The sequence below is a fragment of the Mizuhopecten yessoensis genome, unplaced genomic scaffold (genome assembly GCF_002113885.1).
Source record: "Mizuhopecten yessoensis strain PY_sf001 unplaced genomic scaffold, ASM211388v2 scaffold9023, whole genome shotgun sequence".
Taxonomy (NCBI): Eukaryota; Metazoa; Mollusca; class Bivalvia; order Pectinida; family Pectinidae; genus Mizuhopecten; species Mizuhopecten yessoensis.
This window is the reverse complement of record NW_018407840.1, coordinates 401,127-425,056: the sequence shown is the minus strand read 5'-3', so window position 1 is coordinate 425,056 and position 23,930 is coordinate 401,127. Positions and strand designations below refer to the sequence as shown.

Here is a 23,930-nt window from a genome sequence, read left to right as displayed (position 1 = left end):
CAAAAAAATGAAAAGATTTCAGCACACGCAGCAAAATCGATAATAGAATGATGCACATAAATAAACCTTCCAATCAAAAAAATAATCCAGTCAACAGCAAGAATCATTACACGTAAATGTATTCCAATGAGTCACTTTCGGGTATTTCCATCACATTGGGAAGAAGTTGCATATTAATAAGCTAAAGTATGGTTAACGGAAATTTGCAAAATTGCCCTTTACAAATAACGAATTTTAAAATACTTATAGCTAAATCCTGATGTGTGTTGTATATCTGGACATATTTTGAATATTGTTTCTGCTATAAGGTGTACAGTGTTGTATGTGTTTCGCAATTACTAAGCCGTGTAAAAGTTAGCAGTTTCAGAGATGAAAATGTTAGCTTTGTACAACATATGGTATAAAGGCCTGACGTCGTTTTATCGCTTAAAAACCTAGGTCACAATGACCTAGGATGTGACATTTATCATCATGAACTATTGTGATATCAGGATTCACGGAGGAAAATTGAAATCATATGTTAAAAATAATCTTAGACAGAATAAGAACCATCAGATAGAAACAGATTCCTCAACTTGTAATGTCTGGTTATCAAGTTAATCTCAAGTATTTTACTTTCATAGATATTTTTTTTATATTAGCAAACATTAAGCCATTAAGTAAACATGACATCCGGTGGAAGTTCTGCATATGCATTTAATATATATAAAATACTTTTACATGCATCGATTATGCTTGTAACCAAATTGAAAGAAGAATTCTTTCAAATTTGTTTTTTGTCTGCATGCATGTATCCTTAAGTTTATTACATAGCTCGGCAGTGATTCATATTTCATTTATAGAGTAAGGCAAATTGTGGTGCCTTGTTTTTACAAGTCGCACGTGCTACATTTAAATGTAAAGATGGGATTAAAAGGTGCATTTTTCTAATTTCATGTTCAAATTCCGAACATAGCACATTTTCAAACACAAGACATCTGCATTGTCACGTTCTGCCTAGACGTAATGTCAAAAACCCACAGGTGGTGTTGAGGCACTTAGCGGTCGTCATATCGTTGAGATGTCTAAGCTTATCCGCATAAAGACAGGAGTAGCCGTGGTAAGCAGTCTACCTTGTTCGTTTGCCTGAGATTGCTGAATGACGTAAGGAAGTACTATAATGATATATTTAAGAAACATTCAGATCTGAAACAAGCACAGGTAAGTCAAAATATGTATTTCATAATATGTATGTCATCAAATATTTTGAACGACAAAAAATGTATATAGTGTTTTCTCATTACACATACTATTATCAAATATATCATCAACTTCTGTATTTCTATCAGGAAATCTGAGCGAAATACAACATGATATGTTACAACTGATTCCTATTGCTAATATAATATGTTTGCAACACCTATGTGCAATATCATGACTTGTCAATCATTGTTGTGTCTGTTCAATTAGAAAAAATGCTAAATTTCACGTTAGAATTAACATGATAATGAATGCATGACCTATTTATGTCCTGCATGTCAGTGTAACGACCTACGTCGTGTTATGATCTATTTAGCAACTTTTCTGTGACATTTATCGCCGTGTAAATGAAAAAGATAATATAATCAAAACAATTTACATGCTCGCTGCATGTACTCAGCACATCATTATTGTAATTAATACACTGTATTCACATGTTTTTAATTGTCCTGAAAAAATAAAGCAAAAAATGTATTATTTTTCCAATAAAATTAGTTTTGCATTGCAAGCATATGTTATTAATGAATAAATTTCTGCAAACGTAAATTCTAATTTTAACTCTTCTCGAACTTAAGATATTAACCTCACTAGTAATTGTACTAATTCCAGTTTCTTTATTTAGTATCCTTTTGTATGTATTGTGAGTGCGCTAATTAATCAATTCGCTAAACAGCTAAAATGGGTAATAAGCTAAAGTATGAGTCGGCTAAAATAAGTAATTTTGCTGTACTCTGAATATGCAATTTAAAGAAGTGTGATGTAATAATAAAGTATAAAACAGTACGATTATATAAAATACATGTCTGTTAAAATATTATGAAATATAATAAAAATGCAATGATAAAAACGTGTATTTTATGGGGTTTTGTTTCGTTTATGTATATTTTTTCATAGAGAGATGGACATAAACTACATAATACATACAAGCACGCTCTACTGTCACGATAGAATATATAAAACGTCTCTTATTAATTCAGCAGGACGCATTGATGTAATTTTTTTTATATTTCTTCAATTCTTATAAACGTCGTATTATTCATTTCTGTCAACTTTAAAGCATTCTAAAAAATTCGGAAACGTAATCTTAATTCACTTTATCATATGTTTGCTGTCACTGACGTTGTTGACGTAAAGGTATAAAATGTTTATCATAACTTTCTGTAGCATTACTCACAATTAAAGTAGGGAAAATGTAAGAAACTGTATCATTGCTTGGTGTTTGCCAGCTATAAAGTAATACTAAATATTCGGAAACATAACCTAAATTTAGTCTATTATGTGTTTACTGTCACTGTCGTTGTTGACGTAAACAGTATTAAATGTTAACCGTAACTGTCTGTAGCATTACTCAAAATTTAAATAGGGATAATATAAGACATCGTTTCATTGCTAGGTGTTTGTCAGCTATAATTTTATGCTAAATATATTTTGAAACGTAACCTAAATTCGCTGTATTATATGTTTTCTGTCACATTCGTTGTTGACGTTAAAAGGATTTAATGCTTAAAACAGCATTTTCTATCATTGCTCAAAGGTAAAGTAGGGGTATATAAGAAGTTGATCAGTGTTCGTTGTAAGTTGAATTTAAGTGTGATACATATACATGTTTATACAAGAATAACTCTAGATATTCATTTGTTAGTTATATAGCTACGTTGATAATGGTTTGCTATTCCGTAACAGTACACTGTAATAAGATAACATAACATTTGTCCTTTATCTTGTACTTTATTATTTGTTTACAGGACGGTGCACTTTAACAACCAAACTGTCGCTTTCTCAATACAATTCTGTATATAACATTGTCTTACTTTGCACCTGACAATCTTTATCAATTAACATTTCTGTATATAACATTGTCTTACTCTGCACCTGACAATCTTTCTCAATAACATTTCTGTATATAACATTGTCTTACTCTGCACCTGACAATCTTTATCAATTAACATTTCTGTATATAACATTGTCTTACTCTGCACCTGACAATCTTTATCAATTAACAATTCTGCTTTCTGTTTAACATCATATCTCAACTGCACGTAAGTATTACCAAAAAAAAACCTGCGTTCATAAGGTTATGATCAGCGTCATATTAAAGCTTCTCCTCCTGTCCCGAATAACATGCGGCAACCGTAAAAAGCTAACATTTTGGTGGCGTAAGGCTGTTACAGGAATATCATTTGCACTGACGACATAGATATTTCAATATCGAACATATGAGGTTTAATTTAAGATAGAAACTCATTACATTTATATTCATTTGTACACAGAGACACTTTTTTTGGTATACATTTATTTCTTTTCAAATAATAACATTGAAAGAGGATTCCTAAAAGAAAGTAAAAACATATCATATTACAAGTTCTTACATCACAACCTTTATTAAACTTGTATTATGAACGTGACAATTTCGATTCTCCGATCGCCTACTTTCCCTTCCTTTAAAGCAACATCGCTGCCTCCCCGCCTTTGATGTTCACAAGACGCAGTTGATTCAATACTAATGTAAATGTCCAAATTATCAGGGTTTCGTTGACATTTTAATATTGTTGATAGACAAACTCAGCATAGTATTTCGGAATATGCAATTTGGTAAAGACTTAAAGTAAGTTTATAGTCGTTATCATGGTATCATTTAGATATTTTTCTATTATCTGGTTTAATATGAATATTTGGGCTTATACTTTAGAACAATAGGACAATAGATTGTCATTACTTCAATTGAAACAAATTGTACGAAAACAATATTAGCAAAGAAAATACTACGCTTTGGCTGACGATTATATATATCATTGACAGTATTACATAATGTCAGATCACGAAATGAGATGATGTTAAGCAAACGTAACATATATAATCAATCAAATTCAGATGGGAAACAACAAAAAGTTCCCTCTGACTTGTCAGTATATACAGATGTTTGATCCACTTACAATGGGGTTTCTGACCACTTTTTAATAATCAAAGTTTGTAATTGTAATTAATTAGTGTCTGGTGTAGGCGCATTGAATAAAAGGTCCATTATACATTCCTGGAAAATGGTCGATCTCGGATGAATGATTACCTTTGAATGGGACGAACATGCAAACGATATCAATTTAATTTGGGGTTAATAGTTGCATCTTAATAACAATCTCATCTAAATGAGATAAATCTGTTTTTAACATTTCTGATATGGGAATAATTCGCTATACTATCAATGAGAATAACGAATTTCGTTTAATGAAAGCGCGAGCACTTTGGTTAAAATAAAAATGACCCTGTTAGCCGCAGCTATACTGACTTGAACTAATAGGTATGGTTCAGCATCTTGAATCAGACACAGAATGCTAGACAGGCACTTGTCAGAAGGACACACATTGAAATTTGTTAATTTGATATTAAACGAAAATAGAATCACGCTTCCGATTGCGCAAAAGAAAGAGTTTTACTCTTTCTTTTGGCAAACTTCATGACGTTCCGTTTGATGGCTCATCAGATGTTATTTTCCTTCTCACAGTTGACACGGATTAATCCGTGTATGCTGGCCTAAGACAAATTTTATTTTATTTTTAAATTAAATGGTTGTTATTTATAGGTCGGCTCTTTCTTTTCGGACGTAGCTTTACTTTGAATTAACCTATATTTTCTTGACTGGTTCAATATATGAAGCAAATGACCCATTATCTTCCAAAACACATGGTCATGTTCCTCTGTTAGTTTTCTCAAAGCCTCCTGTAGTGTTCATGTTTGTTCATATCTAGTTTTATCGCATCTGTTGACATTTCGGTATTTACTTCCAATGCTTTTAAAAGGTAATAATTGTTATTCAACAACAAGACATCATCGATATATTTCAATGTCGAAATGTATGGTTCCACATTTGGATATTCATTTTGCAAATGCCAGCAAAACGTTAGAATCTTCAATATTTTGATTTAAGAGAGAACTGATTGATAAGTTGTGACGTTTTGTCTTATGCTCTACTATTTAGGGTTGCGGAACAATATTTCATGGACGGTTAATGAAAGGCTAAACAATACTGTCAAGTTATTTTTTCGATCGTTTGATATTTAGCTGATTCACACAAACATGTCAAGAATGTCCTTTCTCCGGATTTATGTTTCAAATATGCCAAACTATTTAACTGTTTCAGGAAAGTTACAATGGAAGGTTCAATTTCACTTATCTTACTTAAAACATTGTTGTTGTCGTTTTTTCTTACTTTAAATGTAAAATCAAGTATGTCTTCTGAGCAAATTTCACAAAAGTGTCAATAGAGTTTGGTCATCATACCTGTGGTACATTTTCAGTAAACACAAACATTTCAAGGAGTTTGTTTGGGTGTTTTAACATTTACTGATGTAAAAAAAATGATGACAATAGGTCAATCTCTTGATCAACCTATCATGAATCACATACTAGGCAGAATATGTTACAGTGAACATTCAATTTCATTGTGCATATGATAAAACTTCTAAGGTGGGTCCATTCTTTTGGAAAAACCCATGTCATTTTTTTTAATAAGGCTTATTTTCTTGCGTTTTTTACGTAGATTCCCTACATGAAAAGTAAAAAAGGGGGTTCCCGACCCACCTTTTGAGATATTTAAGCTGAAATGTAGCCACTTTTCTGAAATGTCCCCCCAAATTATGAAAATTGAGTAAAAATATGTTTTCTACAATATTTACAAAACTTAAAGGGACTGGTCGGGGAAGAAAAACAAAATAAATGGGTCTAAATGCGTTCTCTGGCCTTCCAAAAGTTAAACCACGGCAATATGATGGTCGAGTTCTGCTTTCAATGTCCAGTTTTGACCACTGAAATTTCGGGGAAGCCCCGCGTAAATTTAGCGCAGATCTATTTATATATGTCACGTGTTTGTTTCGAAAGTGAGGCAGTGAAGATAACAACAATAGCACGCCGTCATGTGCCATGTCGGACTCAACTAGAGGACAAGACAGGACTATACGTAAAAAAATGTTTTCAAAGGTCATGTATGATGCAAGTGTAGTATTCCTACCTATATGTTGTTGTTATATATAACGGTATTGATACAATGTACCTCGTGCCTGTCATGACTTTCACATGCATCTTTTTCTTTCGCCGCGATGTTTACATTTGGCCTTGTTGATGACGCGCGTGCGGTAAAATTAGATCACTGATCTGGGTCAATTGAGAGTTTTAGACTGTCAGGTGACGATTTAGGATTTCTTTAATATAATTATAGTTTTTACTCTTAGGGAGTGAATTTCAGCAAAATTTGAATCGGTATATTTCATAAGAAGGTATTTAAACATGTGTATGCCATTTTAGCAAATATGACATTTTTTCCCCAATCAGCCCTTTTAAGTTACCACCGAGTTGAAATTTTTAAAACATTCTGGGATGTACTATCAAAAGCAAAAATAAAACAAAAACAATTATATTTATGCATCTTCAAAATGCAATTTTTAACAAATTTACATCGAACAAATGCATTAAAAACAAGCAAAAATGCTATCAAAACCTATGTCAATTTTATAAAACTTTGACAGAAGACAACCACGTATATATGCTTTTCGGTGTGGGGTTATCGGTGAAAAGTTTGCAATTTTGGTCACTTGAAGTTAGAACTCTGTTTCCCCACCCCATTTTGCCTATTCCTGTTTTAATGGGTAAAAGGCAAAATTATGTCATATTGTTATCCATACCGTCAAAAATAGGATCCTTTATCGGGTCCCCACACTTATGTTTGATATATGTTAAAATCAAGTAGCATTAATGCTCGGAAAATACATAAAAAATCAATATTCCGGATTTTCCTATCCGTATTCCGGATCTTTGGACGGCCTGAGGGTACGGTATTATAAACGAAATCATATTTCTGTAGTCAATGCTAGCGCACCATTTCAAACGTGATGTGCTTGATTTCACTGTTTGTTATGTAGTTTCTGTACATGCAGGTCGGTATATAACATTCATATTGAACAAATATTTGCTACTTTTACAGAGTCAACGTCTAATTATTGCTGAAGATGCATCGTAACATAGACAATCGAGTTCAAAACCCGGTACAGACTACGAGCGGAATATGTCGTTTCCGCATTACAAGTTTCCGGAACGAAATAATTAGTGTTTTACACTTTTTGTATACACTTAGCATTAAAGACTGTTGTCGTCAAAACTGTGTTTTTAATAGCTGATTTTAATACATGAACCATGCTAAATGTACAAAAGTTTTACTTTTAAATTGTTAGAGATACAATCAGGTATGGGATTCTGAGATTAATATGAGGAGGAGGAGGTGGGGAGGTGGTTGCACATTAACAACGCACTTGTGTGTGGGTGGGTGAGAGAGGGCCAAAGCTCCTCTGCTTACAAAGTTTCCAAATGAGCCCAAAATTATCTGGTTACACATGGTGAACTGTTATAAACACCTGTGAAATAAAAGCGAGATGTACATGTGATATTCAAGCTAGATTTTGGATTCTTATACAATGTAGTTCTATGGACTTTCATTCAAAACACAAGAAAACATATCTTTAATTTGAGAATAAACTACAAGTGTAATATCAGGTTCTGATTATAAATCTGAACCAGAATTCCAGAAAGAAAATTCACAAAGAAATAACTTCTTGGAAAGTATTATTTACCAAGTTAACTGACTATGTATTTTAGGATTTTTATAACAGGAGAGAAAACCCCTGAATAAAACAAATTTTAATATTTACATTGATTTTATTCAAATCACTTTTTTGAAACATAATACAGAATAAGAAATCGAGATAGAAATTAAACTAATACTGCATAATTATATCTGGTCTTCAACCAAACTTACATGAATTATAAATATTGATAATATACACATGCAGAATGCAGTCTTATTAAAATTAGACAAAAGTGACTTTTAAAAACAGCTCATTCCACAATCCATATTGAAAAATATGACATGTATAATATGTTTTGCTAAGTCTATGAGAAAGTAAGTCAGCCCACCAGTGTCACATTTTCAAGTTTTAACACCATTACATGTTTCCTTCAACATTTTAATTAATCTTTTGACTAACATATCACCAGAAATCAATCTTGGTGAACGCTTAATTCAGGACAGAGACTCAACATACTGAAAGAGGCGTTAGCAGCAGTTATTACACATTCAGATTTCAGTATACCAGGTATTGCAACATAAGGACTTCATTGTCAGACATGTTTGTCATATTTGATCTGACATTTATTAAATTATCTGTTGTTATTACCTGGTTTTGTACGAAACTGTAATAAAGTTGTTTCTATTCATTTTTCTTGTTGTAATGATGACCTTTGTCCTTATCAACACAGTTCTTGTGGCTGATAGGGACAGGGTTAACATTTTCATGGTCACCAGATACAGGTATATAGTAATTGTCTATGATTTGATATATCCAGTTTGGCCCATTGTATTTTACTTTCTGTCCTTACTTCCTGCAATGATAGAAAACTAATTATGCATCTTTTAAAATATTACTCTAATTTGTTCAGATATGAATTAAATTTAATCTCATTTGAAACACTGTACACAATACAAATACAATAAGAAACAAAGTGATTTGTTTACTTATTTTAAAATATTTCATGGAAATTGGATCCTTTGATGTTTTTAGTTGAAATGCAACCTGATAAGATATATTCTTAACAAATTTCACTCCCTAAAACAGAGATTGCATGTACATAGGAAAAGAGTCATATGATTCACTGAAAGCTGAATTAACCTACAACACACGGAAAAATGTATGTTTCTATACATGTTTCCTATTATAAGGAACAGGTCTTTTGAAATATTTGAGAGAGAAAAAAAGAAAAAATGAAAATGCCTGTTATGTATTCATGTATTTATTAACACTGCTTTTCTTAAATCTAGAAAGCTGGTCATGGCTCTTGTTAGTACCTGATCAGAGCATTGGTAAATTGGGTTTATATCATATCACCATATCACTGCCTTACGGCGCACATAACTGCATATCACAACTCGTGCTTGTTTACAGGCATATCATAACAAAGCCCCCCCCCCCCCCCCCCCCAAAAAAAAATTAATAAAACCTACAGAGTCTGAGAGACACGCACATATGTCCTACACGAAAAAAATATTTAGTCAGGGGTTTGCTGAGAGTATAATAAGAAAGTTAACAATCTGACAATTACACAAACGCCTGTACACTGTTTTGAATATGACAGTATATATTTAACTCATTGTAGAAAGTGACTGAAACTCGTCTGCTCGTGTCTGAATGGTTCGGTTCGGTATTGGTCCTTGAGGACATTGACGATAACTCGAGACATTGATTTTCAGTTGCAGTCTTCAGACGCTCTTTCGTATCACTTGAAGTTGTTTACACTGCCATTTCCTGCGCAGTGGCGCTAAATTTGATAAGAATGGACCCACCTTAATCAAGCAAGCACATTTATTTGTGTATAATGTATTCTATATTTTGGTTCAGTGCGACAGGATCGGTTACATGTAAGAGGAGAAAAATATGTTCGTGAAACTTAAAAGATGAATGTTTACACAAACAGGTGATAGCACCTTTTAAATTTTGTAATAGATTCCTCATGTCAAAAGGACTTACACTGCTTCGTCCTTATAGGATTCATTGGTGATACTAGAGGCAAAACCGTTGGACTCCGTAAAACAGAAGGGGCAGTCATGACAGTTGTCATCCTTTTTATACAAATAATTTAAAACAGTTTTAGAAACAAAATATTTTGGAACAAATGTATTGCTAAATTAAAAAGAAATCAATCGAGATTTAAATATAAAAACGATTCCTAACCTAAATCCTTTTAGATGTATTCCTAAGTAATAAGAACGAAAGCAGAAGAAACATTTATTTTATAGTATTTTAACCGGTACAGTACAGTGACAGCATATATCATTTGATTGTTTCTTTCTTTTTGTGTTATTTTCGGAATGGTTGTATTATTCGGTTTCACTTATTTCATTCATTTCCCCAATGTATTTAGTAGTTCTCATGGATAGTTGTTGCAATCACTATATTTCATATTTAGAATTAAATACAAGGACCACTTATGTCAAATTTCCATATTTTGTTACGGTAATTAGGAACAGTCAACATCTGCCTCGCTTGTTTTATAGTAAGGCGTTGACTTTGGTTGGGTATCATCCAGGTCAGATGACAAGTGACACACTTACGATTGACATGAAAGGTAAAAAAATGTAACTGATGAATTTATATTGCTCACGGTCTCGACTCTAATGGTCAATGAATTTTAAATCAGATTTTTTAAGTAAGCTTATATTAATAACTTGTTAACTTACATACCTTCTCATTAGAATTATTTATGTGTATGTTTAAGGGCCATTTGAAATCAAGCATGGTAAGCTTAACGACAAGCTAACGTAAATTTACATGATGATATTCTAACTACTGCATATTAAGATGTCTTTATTTCTTTCTTTAATGAGTGTTTATTGCTACGTATTATACTAGGCGTGTCGGAGTGTTCCGTAATTAATATGTTTTGCATGTTAAGAAGTGTTTCTTGACTCTTGTCATTATGTTGAGACTTTGACTAAGATGACAAAACATTTATTGTTTTATTTGTGGTAAACAGTCGTGCTAACAGCTATGGGAACTGTGTCCTGACATGACATTACGTACTTACGTTGTCGTCCATTTTCTTACGATTTGTTGAATGTTTTACATGTAGCAATCAGCATTGTCAGGAGTCGTGACTCTAGGCATGCAAATATACATTGGGAATTACAAGGGTCACTGTGAACGGACAGTCACAGGTGTTAAACAGATACAACATGTTTATGTTATGGCAACTTGACCCAGGTATAAAAAGAGCATCATGGTTTCTTTTTGTTACAATGTGCTTCAAGCACTGGTTACAACAGGCTATAGTGTGCATCACACAATGATTAAAATTCACCGGAGAAAAATTTTAACAAAGAGAGACAAAAGAGACAGAGAAAAGGGCAAACAGATACCTATCTACCAACCTCCCTCCCATCCTCCCTAGTCGCTTTTTACTATAAAACAAGTACATAAACAAATTGAGAAAATGACAAAACAATGTAACATATAGGTGTTTGTACAATATAGACAACAACCGTACTTATAGACAACACAGTAACATTTTAACTGCGACATGTATGTTTACACGAATTAATGTATATTTTGATAGACATTTCCCGTCAACAAACAACCAGAATACATTAAATCTAAGGCATATAATTAATTGACCTGTCAAGTTTGTCTGTAAAACGCGTTTTTCTTTTTTACGGCTTTAGAATGTTTTAAAACAGCACATTATTTAGTCGTTTTATGTTTATTATTTTTATTATTTGCACATCTAATTTTTACTTTTGGAAAACTACTGTACGTACTGTTAACAAGGATTTTAAGATGATGAACATTTTTAGAATACTGGATATGACTTTAAAATTTAACGACCGCAAAACATTCGCATATACATTTTGTAAATGATCTAAGATTGTCATGGTTAGGAATTCGTTGAAAACACATGAAAGTCGTTTTACTTACAACGCATTATCATTGTCAAAACATTAATGACGCGCGCAATAATGACGTGCGCATGCATTCCATTACTGAGCGGGTTTATAATAATGCGCTTTCAAAATATGTTGGTGATGCCGTTATTTTGTTATTCCAAATGAAATTAAAAATATCTTCAAATACAAAATATGGTAACGTCAAAGTACTAGGTACTTGTAAAGATGGCTGACTTTCTTAGTATTGACTTTATCCTGTTTATAATTTCTATTTGTTATTTCCAGCTTGAATAAAAATTCCTTTCAGTTAATATAGTAACAAACCGATAAAGGAAATAATTCGCTTTACAGACGTAGGCAACCAATGTACACGCTGCACAGAGTTGTCAAGACAATTAATAAGACTATATGAGAGAGAGCAAATAATTGCCATGGAACGTTTTAAAAATAAAACATGTTTATATGTATAATTCATAATGTTGCTTTTGGTTATAAACTTCTAAACGGGATTCAGTTTTGTAGCGTTTGATCATAACTTTTATATATATATATGATTATATATAACATATGGACAAGTGGTTGTCATCTTTCGAGAAGGTTTTACACACACGATTGATGTTTGGCAGGAATATATATTAAACAAAGTCCATACTGAGACGCATTGTTCCCTCACCAAACCTAAATGAAGTCCATATTATGCAAACTGCAACATTTCAAATGGACTTGTAATAACAATGCTACAAATGAGTTATTTGAAAAAAGTAATATGCTGTTTGCTCCTGTAAATTCAACTAATCATAATTTGTAAAACATGATACCAACATATATACATATATGGAGTATCAAATTATTTAAAGTTTTGTACATGTCCGTTAGTTTTGCGAAGGAATACCTTAGGTGATCATTCCGTTATTCTTTATTCAAACAGGATTGGGTAAGTAAAACTATGTATCTCGTGTCCCTCCATGAAGTAGTCTCCTTCCCGAGACCACCTGTTTCTAACACTTATATATGATTAATTAATAAGGTGTAATTTGACATATTGAAATGGTGATTCCTTGTCCAAATAGACGAATACGAGATATGCTAACATCAGAGAATAATAATGCAGTATTTTCTCATTTCAAAAGTGTTGTATTTTGATGCCATACACACCAACAAGTGTTGTATTTTGATGACATTCACACCAACAAGTGTTGTATTTTGATGACATACAAACCAACAAGTGTTGTATTTTGATGACATACACACCAACAGGTGTTATATTTTGATGACATACACACCAACAAGATGTTATGATAATGCAACAATCCAGCTTTACACCCACCCACACACACACACTCACACACACACTTGGCATGTAAGTTATGTCTGAAATTTTTATAATGACTTTTAATCCCATAACCGAAGCCTAAATTATAAACATGCTCATTATAGAGGATTTAAATGGCACCTAATTGGGAATCTATTAAACAATGGTAGAAATTTAGCAAAACTGGTTCTTGTCCACACCTCTAAGATATATAATTATAAACGACTGTAACCCTTTGTGATAAGGAAATTTTATTAAACTACATATACAAAATAACTTAAGAATGTGAATTATGCATTACATTTACATCAGAAGTGCATAACCAAGATAGTATCAATTGTTTTTTAGGTTTAATCGTATATTCGATCTTGCAAAACAGCTACGTGTGGGTGTTTTTCTTATTTTACAGTATATATGGACTCAACAGTCTGTCGTTGTAAGACGTCAGTCACAGTGTTTAAACTCGGTTAGTGATATACATATGTAATATACAAACAAGGTAGTACAGTATGTGTATAAACGTGGCTATTATATTATGCAGTAACTAACAACATTTTAAAATGTCTATCATTCATTTTCTAGTAACATTTATTATTCAAGAATAAATCCTATTTGTATTCTATACATATAAGACATTTTACGATAGTTAATATGTTTCAACTGTCCTCCGAATTACCTTACGTAGTTTTGAGGCAGATTCAACGTCGTAGGAAGTATGTCATAGAACAAAATAACGAACAGACACAAAAAGAAGTGATGCATTAATAATATCTGTTGCAATAGTTCGAGAAGAGATATAGAAAAATGGTAACTCGATAATGTGTTTTAGGTAAATAAATATATTCTACACTAACTTATAAAAGAGAAATATGCAAGATCAGCAGATCAATATAATGTATGATGTAATACATGCATTTGTATATTGTCTTCCTATTGGCGCCAGCTAGCCGTAAACAATTTGGGCAGAGTGTATTAACCATTAGACATAAACATGTGCAAGGTCAAAGGTTAATAAACGTACACGTCCTCTCATTTGTCACAAACACCGATTTTATTCATCACAAACCTGTATCTTATTTACCTCAACCCTTGCTTCCTATTGCATTCATCTACTTTCGTATTATATTTCAGAACATCTTAGCATTTGAGCGTCAGTTACTATTCGAGCCAGAAACAGACCAACAAGACGTGACGCCATTACGATGTGGGTGTTACTACCACTTATTGTGCTTCTGTCTATAAAAGGTAAGATATTGTGTTAATTTCATTATGATATCGAACAATTTGTCTTGTAAGAACAAAACCACAAATGACAATACGCTGTGTTAACGCTGTGTTTCTGTCTTTGTTGTTCTTAATAACCGTTTTCCCCCTCAATCAAACTATTATCAGGGTCAGTCCGTTTTCATTTGAATGAGAATCACACCATCATGTTTCTGCCAGTTTAGGAAATATATACAAACCTTCTGCCAAAATGGAGCTGGTCAATATAGACGATGAAACCAATGATGGCTATTGTAACATAGCATTGTACCTTTGGAGTATATGGTTATGTGTTCCATATTCATGAACCCGTGTTTGGCATCGATATAAATTTTGTTTTTGTGGAGAAGAATACCTGAAATAATATTCAGTTTTTTAAAAACCAGGAATCATTTTAAATGTCGAATAGACATATGTAAAATTATGGTCGTGTATCATAATTAGTAGTTGAATCATATTTTCACTTTTCCGTTTGATTTATGAATCAATGTATTGGCAACGACAAACTGTTTTCTTCGAAACATATTTTAAAAAGTGCAATATTCTTGTTTCGTAAACACGGGCGAGTGCATTAACAGTGCAACTTTTGTTTTCGTCTCCCATTTTTATGTTTATTCACTATGATTATTGCGAATCGTTTGTTTGTTAAATGGACCTTGTGTAGATAATTAATTACAAGGCCGTCTAACATACGATCATTAAATACAAAATACTGGCAAAATGTAAACTCTCGCTTTTCTAAAACCTGTGATAAATTACGGAATGATGGTTGAATAGTGCCTCGCAAATCACTTTTGTCAAATTAATTTAAAATATTATAGAATCAATTTTCATCTTAAACAAACCACGTTCATATTACGAATAAAATTCAATTTGTCTGTAATAATCAAGTGACTTGATCGAAAATATTGTGAAAATGACATTTTCCGATAATTCATCAGCATAACTAAACGTACGGTCCTGGAAGGAGGAAAAGGTCATAAATATACAAAAATCGTTCAAAGCGATATGTTTTTCACCTATTGACTCTATTTCATTTTCAGGCTCAGAGAGCCAGCAGTGTCAATGTGAGTCCTCGGAACCTGTTTGCTTTCTAAAATATGAAAAGGACTGCAAGATGTTTATATTTTGTGTAAATGGAATTTCAAATTTGCGGCGATGTGCATTTGGGACATTTTTCGATCAAGAGAGGGACCTATGCACGTTTTCTGCCGAAGTTGCATGTGCTGCAGGTAGTTGTTGAATACATCTTACGACCAAGCGTATTATGGTTGATAACGGTTTGTCATTATATTATGAAAAATATAAATGATTTATCATTTGTTAATACGATATTAATATACGATCATTTTCCCATTGAATTTGCTAAATTATTTTAAATTTTAAATTCATATTTTGGGTGTATCTTCCTATCTATATGGTTTTATACAATCCTTATATGTTAAACAATTGAATTTCATTTTGTGTCATTTATTTTCGAATTTAATTAAAAAAGTCAAAAACACGCATGCATGTGTCTAATCCACTGATATCATTTTAGACCCATGTGTTAAGGAACCATCTTTGAAATCTTATATTGATGGGGATGGCCACTGCAAACATTTCTGGCGATGCGTAGAAGGTAAATCCTCACCTTTCTGCTGCGAAGAAGGAATGGGTTATGACGAAGGCCTAAATGCATGCGTTCGTTCCGACTCATGCACGGAAAAGTGCGAAGTGGGACCATCGGAAGTAAGCAACACTGATGACAATAAAGAACAGCAACAGCAACAACGAGAAACAACACGGGCTATTGTTCACGCCCCGACTACCTCCCGTCCTGAGAGTAAGTACTACCAAGTTTGTGTTGAAGAGAAACAGACAGCGATTTTAGAAAACCTTGCGTTATGTACCGTACCTAAGTGTTTTAGGACTCACACAACTAAATCATTAACTATATGTTATTACAAAACATTTTAGCAAATAACTTTAATATTTGAAGTTCAAAACCAGTAACAACTGTCTAGATTCATAAATACATACCTTGCAAAGGCTACAAAATGACTTTTTTGGTAGGTTTAGTGCCATATTGGAGTGTCTCATCGCCAGGTAAGTGACAACCGGAAGTTTACAAGTAAAACCGGTGACCAATAACAGAAACGCCCCCAGACAGTTTGCCCCTTTGCAAATCCGCACACAGACATGGATATATATCAAAAGTATACATTTTTCAAAAGTTAAACATCTGAACATTTCATTTATCTAAAAATCTGTCATCTGTTCCTTATTAAACTCCTTCAGTGGCCAGTAATTAGCCGGAACTTATTTTAGATAGGAACTACAAACGTATGAAACACTTGCTTTTGGCTGATTTAGTTGTGTGAGTCCTTTATATGAGCCGGCTTATAGCGAGGCTTCTACAGCATGGAACACGCTCTCAACGTACAGATAGTTAAAAAAAATATCGCAATCATACAAAGGGAATTTCGGAATTCGAAAGCAAAACAAAAATATCACACAGAGAAAACAAGAGACAACATGTTTAATGAACGACTTCGTGAACATTCACAAAAGGCCAGACGATGGAATAAGTGATTCGGTTCAAGTAAACGGTACCTCACATTCCACCTGAAATGATAGTCTGATATATCCCAACGTATGTTGTCGTAAACGGCGACTCAGCAGGGACCAATTCGGTATTGGGTGTTTTCAGCTTAGGATACTCAAAGGTGGGCCAAATCTGGTCCCCTGTCCCCATTCAAACAGTTTGTATCTATGTTTTGTCTTTCCTTGCTTATCTTCTATTTCTTTTGACCATGTTTCGTGTCAGGAACTCGTCTTCATACGATCTAAGCATTTTGAGGACATGGACACCCATATTAACAAACACGTGTATTCCATCAAGTCAAGAACAGCAATAAGATCACCAAGTATTAACGACACCGACTAAATAGGAAACAGACCATTATGATTACAGTGACACAGGAGAATAGTTTGTGTATCCGTATATAAATGTTGTTTTACTTCTGTCAAGTGTATCAAATGATATTTTATCTACTTGATGTGGATAAGCTGTAAACTTTGGGATGTTTTCCTAATAATGTCATTGTTAATACTTTACAGACATACATCATTTTGAGTTAGTAATACCACCCATTTCCGTCTGATTAGATTATGTAATAGTAAATAATGAAAAAATATGAGCCGCCGCTTTAACTAGCATACATTTTAATAAAAAAGAGATACTGTTTGTAATGCAAGAGTTTGATAGTAATATTATCGCGGTGTCAGCATGGTTTTAAACTTGATTTACGCACTCAGGACTTTAATATCTATTGGCTATTATATGATCACTGGTGCTGCATTGATGTATAACGGTTTTATCATCAAAGTGAATTTTGATGAATACTATATAAACATATCATAAAATGAATATTCTTATGTTGGCAGCTGTGGCTGGATGTAGGCTCCGCATGATTCGTCACAATGGACGTGGGTTTTACCATATTGACAGGGAGAACGAACCACTTATGTGTCCTGAAGGAACAAAATTCAGCGAGTCGTCTTGTGGTTGTGTTGATTCTAGATACAAGCCAAGTAAGTTGCATGCGTGTGTCAACAAAGGTGCTTAAGCAGAAGCACATCAGTGTTTCATTTCAAGTCGGCCATTAATGTATACGATTTACCAAATAATATATCAATGACCAAATAAGTCAATTGCAATGATATTAAAAATATACATACACATAGTCACATTATATTTTCAATTAATACAATACAAGTCTTAACCTTACTATACCATATTTATCGTACACATCAATCGAAAACCCGAAAACAAGAAATAAATATACATTGTTAATAACGCCTGGTAATGTTAAGTACTCTATTTTTGACCATAATATGTTATAAAGCTATAGTGTCAGTTCTATTTAATATTCTGTTGATATTTTGTTGTATTTTCAATCATTAGCGTGCAAGCTGGAAGTCCTTATCTCATTTGGGAAATCTGATGGAAAAATAGAAAATCGAGCTACGTCCATATTTATCGGCCATGAAAATCTTGACATTCTACGTGGTTTTGGACTATTCAAAGGTGATTCCCAAATAAATGTGCCGTTTTACACTGGAAACGATAATCTATCAAGGAAATTCGGATTCCAAATACGTCTCTACGTATTGCAGCCCAAGACTCCAGACATACAAACTCTGCTATCAAACTGTAATCGAACTGACGAACAAATGTCGTCACTTGAAATTAAGCTTGATCCCTTACAGAGGACGATGCGATACAGAGCTAGAAGTGAAGACGGTGGCTGGACAGAACTAGTGTTACCATATAAGGTAGGCACGTGTGACGTATTATTGTATGTGTTAAATTATGTTTGGATGAGTTTGATTCTGTGATTTTTTATGTATTGTACTTAACCAATGCATGTAATACTATCAGCAGTTTCATAATTTTATTTTAAGTGTCATTTATGTTTGATATATATTACTATACAAATTAACATATTTTACTAAACTTGAGGACCCTGAGGGATATTAAAATTTGGCTAAATCAGATATAAATCTTCAATAAATAAAGTATATTACTATAAATAGCTTACATGAAGGGTCTTATTATAAACGTCTATTCAACTTGTTATGCTTAATCGTCATTTTCTGATGGAAAAACTATTTTTCAGATAGACAATATTTTGTTTTGCATATGGTGTAAATAACGCTTCACGCTCATTATTATCTATTTCAGTTGAGATGTTATGTCCAAGTGACAGAGCTGCTAAAAATTAATAAACTACAAATAAATTCCACAAATAACACATAAGGTGAAAATATTTGCACGAACTTGAAATAAAACAATTTCCACGCATAATTTCAATGTATAATTTTGAATTCTTGACATAGGTGAAAATATTTAATATTTATTTTGTAAGATTTATTGAAGACATGAGGTACAGTGAGACCTTTTAGAAATAAGTTAGCGACCTGTGCCTCTTTTACTTCAAGAAGTGACAAAATCCAAATTTTACAAAATGTTTTCATGCACAAAATTATACTTTACTTGTTAGAATTACAATGCATTAAACACAGTTTGTGGTCTTACCTAAACTATTATTCATCCATTAAACATACAGTATGCAAATATGCGGAACATAAAGTGATATTTCTTGTTTAATAAATACATATTTATACAATGTCCACATCCTATTATGCAACTGAACCTATGTACCATATAACTCATCCGATGTTTTCAAGGACATGTTGCTAGGTCATGAGCAATTTTAAAACCCCAAATTTTAAGCTAAGGTTTAGCGATATTTTCTTGTTGATGAAAGTATCGAAGGTGATGGCTTAGAAGCCTTTCGATGATTCATTAGGTTAATCGGATGTTAAGAAAAAAACTTCAATCTTGAATATAACATATTTTTGTAAATACGGTGAAAGCTGTTTGTGTATGAAGACTATTAATTGCGGTAGAATAATAACATGAAACCTGTTGATAGCGTTTGCTGTCTTTGCCTACATTCCTCGTGTAGCCGAAGGTAGTAATATAGCACCATGGGGGCTAATGTCTACATGTTTAAGCAGACGACATACTTCACTTTCACAATATCATCATAATACGATAAAAGGTGCAGCTTCATTTTTACAGGACACACTTTCCCGACAAATTAGTTTAATGATACGTTTTCTGTTGTATTTATCATCAAATATGCCAGAAAAATAACCTCTTTTTTCTCATGAGGGGTTTGCGCAAGAGTCTGCATTTGTTTGTATATCTTCGTCCCCCATTATATTTAGATTACATGCAAAACTTCATAATGTCCATTTTCTTTTCTTTTTACGTCCAGGAGAAGGTTTGGACCAATGTTTTGTTTATATTCAGCGGAACATATCTACAGGCAATGCTACAATACGTTGATCCAGTTACAAATGATGTCGTTGAGGAGGTCCAAAAACGTCCATTTACAAGTAAGTTTTTACCTAAAGATATTAACAGTATCCCGAGAGAATTTTGCCAAAGATACATTATGATTACGTTACCATTGTATATTTCTATGGTGATGAGTTTCAGAATTTCCTCTCTGAGAAGAACAGGTCTCCATATTTCAGGTTTAAACATCATTAATTTTAAGGTGTATATATTTATATATTTGATTTTCAAGATGCTGTTAATTGTTTTGAGTCATGCATATAAACCTTCAGGGAAAGTCAATTAATAATGTCTACAACATTCCGGAAAATTTACGTCACAAATATTTTTATAACAAAGTATTAATTACTTAGGCAAACATTGTATCAAGCACATTGTCATAATTGTATCAAGCACATTGTCATATTATATTTATCAAGAAGTTTATCTTATTTACCAACTGCGGTTGTATGTTTAAGAAATGTTTCGTTTGCATATTTCAATGTTTTCTTTCAAAGAGTTTATTACGTTCGATCATATGACTTTAAGACAATATGTTTACCTTTGTTAATGATACAAGTGTCGTCAGTTGTACAATATGTTAGCATTATAACTATTAATGATCTAGTCCTTATTGATATTTGATTAATTACCCATAAACTACGAATACAATATGTAAGTAGTATTCATCACACAACGTGCTCTCGAACAGGTTTATGCCATTATTTTCAGAAATAAAACAAATATGAACAAACATATCATTAATGATCATTTGAAATGTTTCATTTGGTTTCTTATTGTGCTGATAAAACAATATAAAGCACTGTAAAATGACTTATTTTCGTAGGGATTTTAATGTTATCTCTTCGTCCATGGCTTATAAGTTCACAAAGTAATTACAAGTTGGACTTGGGGAGATTTTCTGTATAAGTGGGAAGTCGTAATTAACGAATGTATGTACCCTCGAAATATTTTTCGGGGGAAACCTCGAAATTTGGGCCCACGAAAATAACTTAATTGCACAGGATGCTTCGAAAATACATTTTATATTTTGAACATTCACTTCTTGTCGATACCTCAACAACCTTGACGTGTTACAGATACCCTGAAGGTCAGTCCGGGGCCATTGAGAGTCGGCGGATGTAGTGGAATGGCCGGTGTCAAGGCATTTGTGGATGAGGTAGGTATGATGCAAATATGTCAATGATGTTACCTGTATTTACTTGATAGTCGCTGTCGCAATTTCAATGGCTCAATCCGAGTTACTTATGCTGGAATTGCTTATCAAAACATACATTTCTTAATCTTGCATATCCGAACCTTTAAAAATGCATATTTAGAACGTATGCGTCAAAAGAGAGACGTACAGGTGGTTAATTGCTATTCTAAGATTTTTTCAGAATTATGGATATTAAGTTTTAGAATGAAAGGCAGCTAGTTTTTATTTTTCAACCAGACTAAATACCGCTATTTGTTTACATTCAATTATTTAAACTTTAAACCCATGTGAACATATTTCAGTAATTGTTAATACGTGTTATATTGGATGCAAACAAAATGTCCGTTTTTGTTTTATAATGCATATTTCATTGACAATACATTTATGAAAGTCTAATGTTTAATTTCAGATTGCAGTGTCTTTTTGCAAAATGGACTTCCCAGAAAAAAGCAGACCTTGATTGTTATTTGCTCATTTTTTCTATCCGTCACGTACACTGTACATATAACTACGCACATGCACACAAAACGGGATGTTATTTATACCACACATAGCTGTCCTTATTTTAGAATGTAAGGTAGAACATTGTTTGTCCGGGTTCTTCTGTTTGCAACATACTATATAGAGCAATGAATCGTTTGGAGTAGGGGCACAACAGATATGTCACTTGGATACAATACAATAGTGTATTGATGTCAGTATTTTACCAAATATTAACTTTCCGTTTTCCGCTCTAATGTATATAGTGATATCTTTATTACATTCTACTTGTAAACTCTTTATTCTTAATAACAGTTTTGCAACAGATTTAGTCGGAATAATTAATACTGTAATTGCATTTTTTATTATGATGAAATAAAATTAAAAACAAACATATATCGTATTACTCCGTTAATTTATGTAACCGGATATCCTCTTATACATTGGCGTTTCTGTTAAACATTCATGCATATATCCCTTTTGTGTGATTTTTAATTAGATACAGTTTCACCTTATGTCTATGGTGACAATGCACACTTGTTGTTTGATCACCTGTTATCCCGACTACCAACTGGTCCTATATGATTTCCCTAATACATTAACTGAAGGTCAAGGTAAAATCTTCTATACTTACTCATCTGATATCTCTACTCTAGACCTCCTTGAATCGGTACAGTTTTGGGATGTCTCACATATTTGACCCCTTTGACGTTAATTGAATGCAAATATAATTCCATTCGTCTTTAGAAACCCATCATCGAAGATACATGTATCTAATGGAGAAATATCGATATGACCTTAGGCTTTAAAGAATTCTTGAAAATGCCGAAGATATGCAAGAAGGATGACATCACTGCAACAATAATATATTTTTATATGTATCGTCATCAACTGGATTAACATAAAAGAACGACCAAAGTACTGATCCCGGCGTATATGTTCTGTATGGAAAAGAAACTAGATAGTATATTTACTGACATACGATATAAAACAAGGAAAAAAACAAGTTGAAATTCTGTTATACAAAATTTCAACTTGTTTTCTTGTAAAAGCGAGCATGTGGGAATAGAAATAAATGTTTAAGAGAGTCGAATGATGATTCGGTTGATAGCTTTTGTGTAATCTCCATGCCGTATAAACGCCACACACACACGACACTAAAAGTCTAATCACTTCCACAGCATTTCTTGAGTCAAAACACTAAAATATAGTGGAAATGATTTTCTAACATTATGAAAATAATTTGATATCATTTGTTGTAATCACTAATCAAAATGCGCCACTGTTGTTAAAGCATGCGCATGTAGAAACTAGAACATAAACACCGATCTCATTTCTTGCAACACTTAAGTTAAGATCATATTATCAAACAAGAGTACCGCGGGGCCGAACAATATACGCCCGTCGAATGCCATATAGAGTTATATACTTTCTTATATTGAAATAAGATCTGCATCATTCAAAGAGTGGTTAGCTGACACGCTATAAAAATGTAGGAGAAAATCTCCGGATAAAAAAAACAAATACTGAAATGAACAAAGGGCAATCACTTTTGCAAAAATCGTCGAATCAGAATTCTTTTCAAGGAAACACAACAACACATCATGATTTAAATTTAGCCTACGAAGTTTCAAAGAGATCCGTTGAAAAATGTAGGAGGAGATTGCCGGCAAAAATCAAATACTGAAATAAACAAAGAGCAATAACTTTTGAAAAATTGTCGAATCAACATTCTTTTAAGGGAGACATACATGTAACTTCACATCATGAATACAATGTATTCCAAGTTTCAAAAAGATCCGTTGAAAAATGTAGGAGGAGATTGCCGGACAAAAATCAAATACTGAAATGAACAAAGGGGCAATAACTTTTGGAACAATTGTCGAATCAAAATTCTTTTAAGGGAGACATACATGTAACTTCATATCATGATTATAATGTATACCAAGTTTCAAAGAGATTGGTCGAAAAATGTAGGAGATTGCCGGACAAACAAAAGTTTACGCCGGACGAACGGACGGACAAGGCCATACCATAATACTCCCGT

The 23,930-nt window shown here is 32.9% G+C and overlaps 1 protein-coding gene across 2 annotated transcripts; it reads left to right on the top strand.

Moving 5' to 3' along the window:
• The first annotated feature begins 876 nt into the window (after positions 1 to 876).
• Positions 877 to 22,279, top strand: LOC110457119 (protein PIF-like). 2 transcript variants are annotated; one of them, XM_021508225.1, is made up of 9 exons: positions 877 to 1,099; positions 14,160 to 14,273; positions 15,335 to 15,523; positions 15,832 to 16,116; positions 17,721 to 17,867; positions 18,241 to 18,611; positions 20,123 to 20,243; positions 21,285 to 21,364; positions 21,813 to 22,279. In XM_021508225.1, the coding sequence occupies exons 2-9, from the start codon at positions 14,231 to 14,233 to the stop codon at positions 21,861 to 21,863; spliced, it is 1,287 nt and encodes a 428-aa protein (XP_021363900.1). In that variant the 5' UTR covers positions 877 to 1,099; positions 14,160 to 14,230; the 3' UTR covers positions 21,864 to 22,279. The 2 variants fall into 2 exon arrangements, with proteins under 2 accessions (XP_021363900.1, XP_021363899.1); XM_021508224.1 differs by having other exon boundaries at positions 877 to 1,200.
• The last annotated feature ends 1,651 nt before the right edge of the window (positions 22,280 to 23,930 follow it).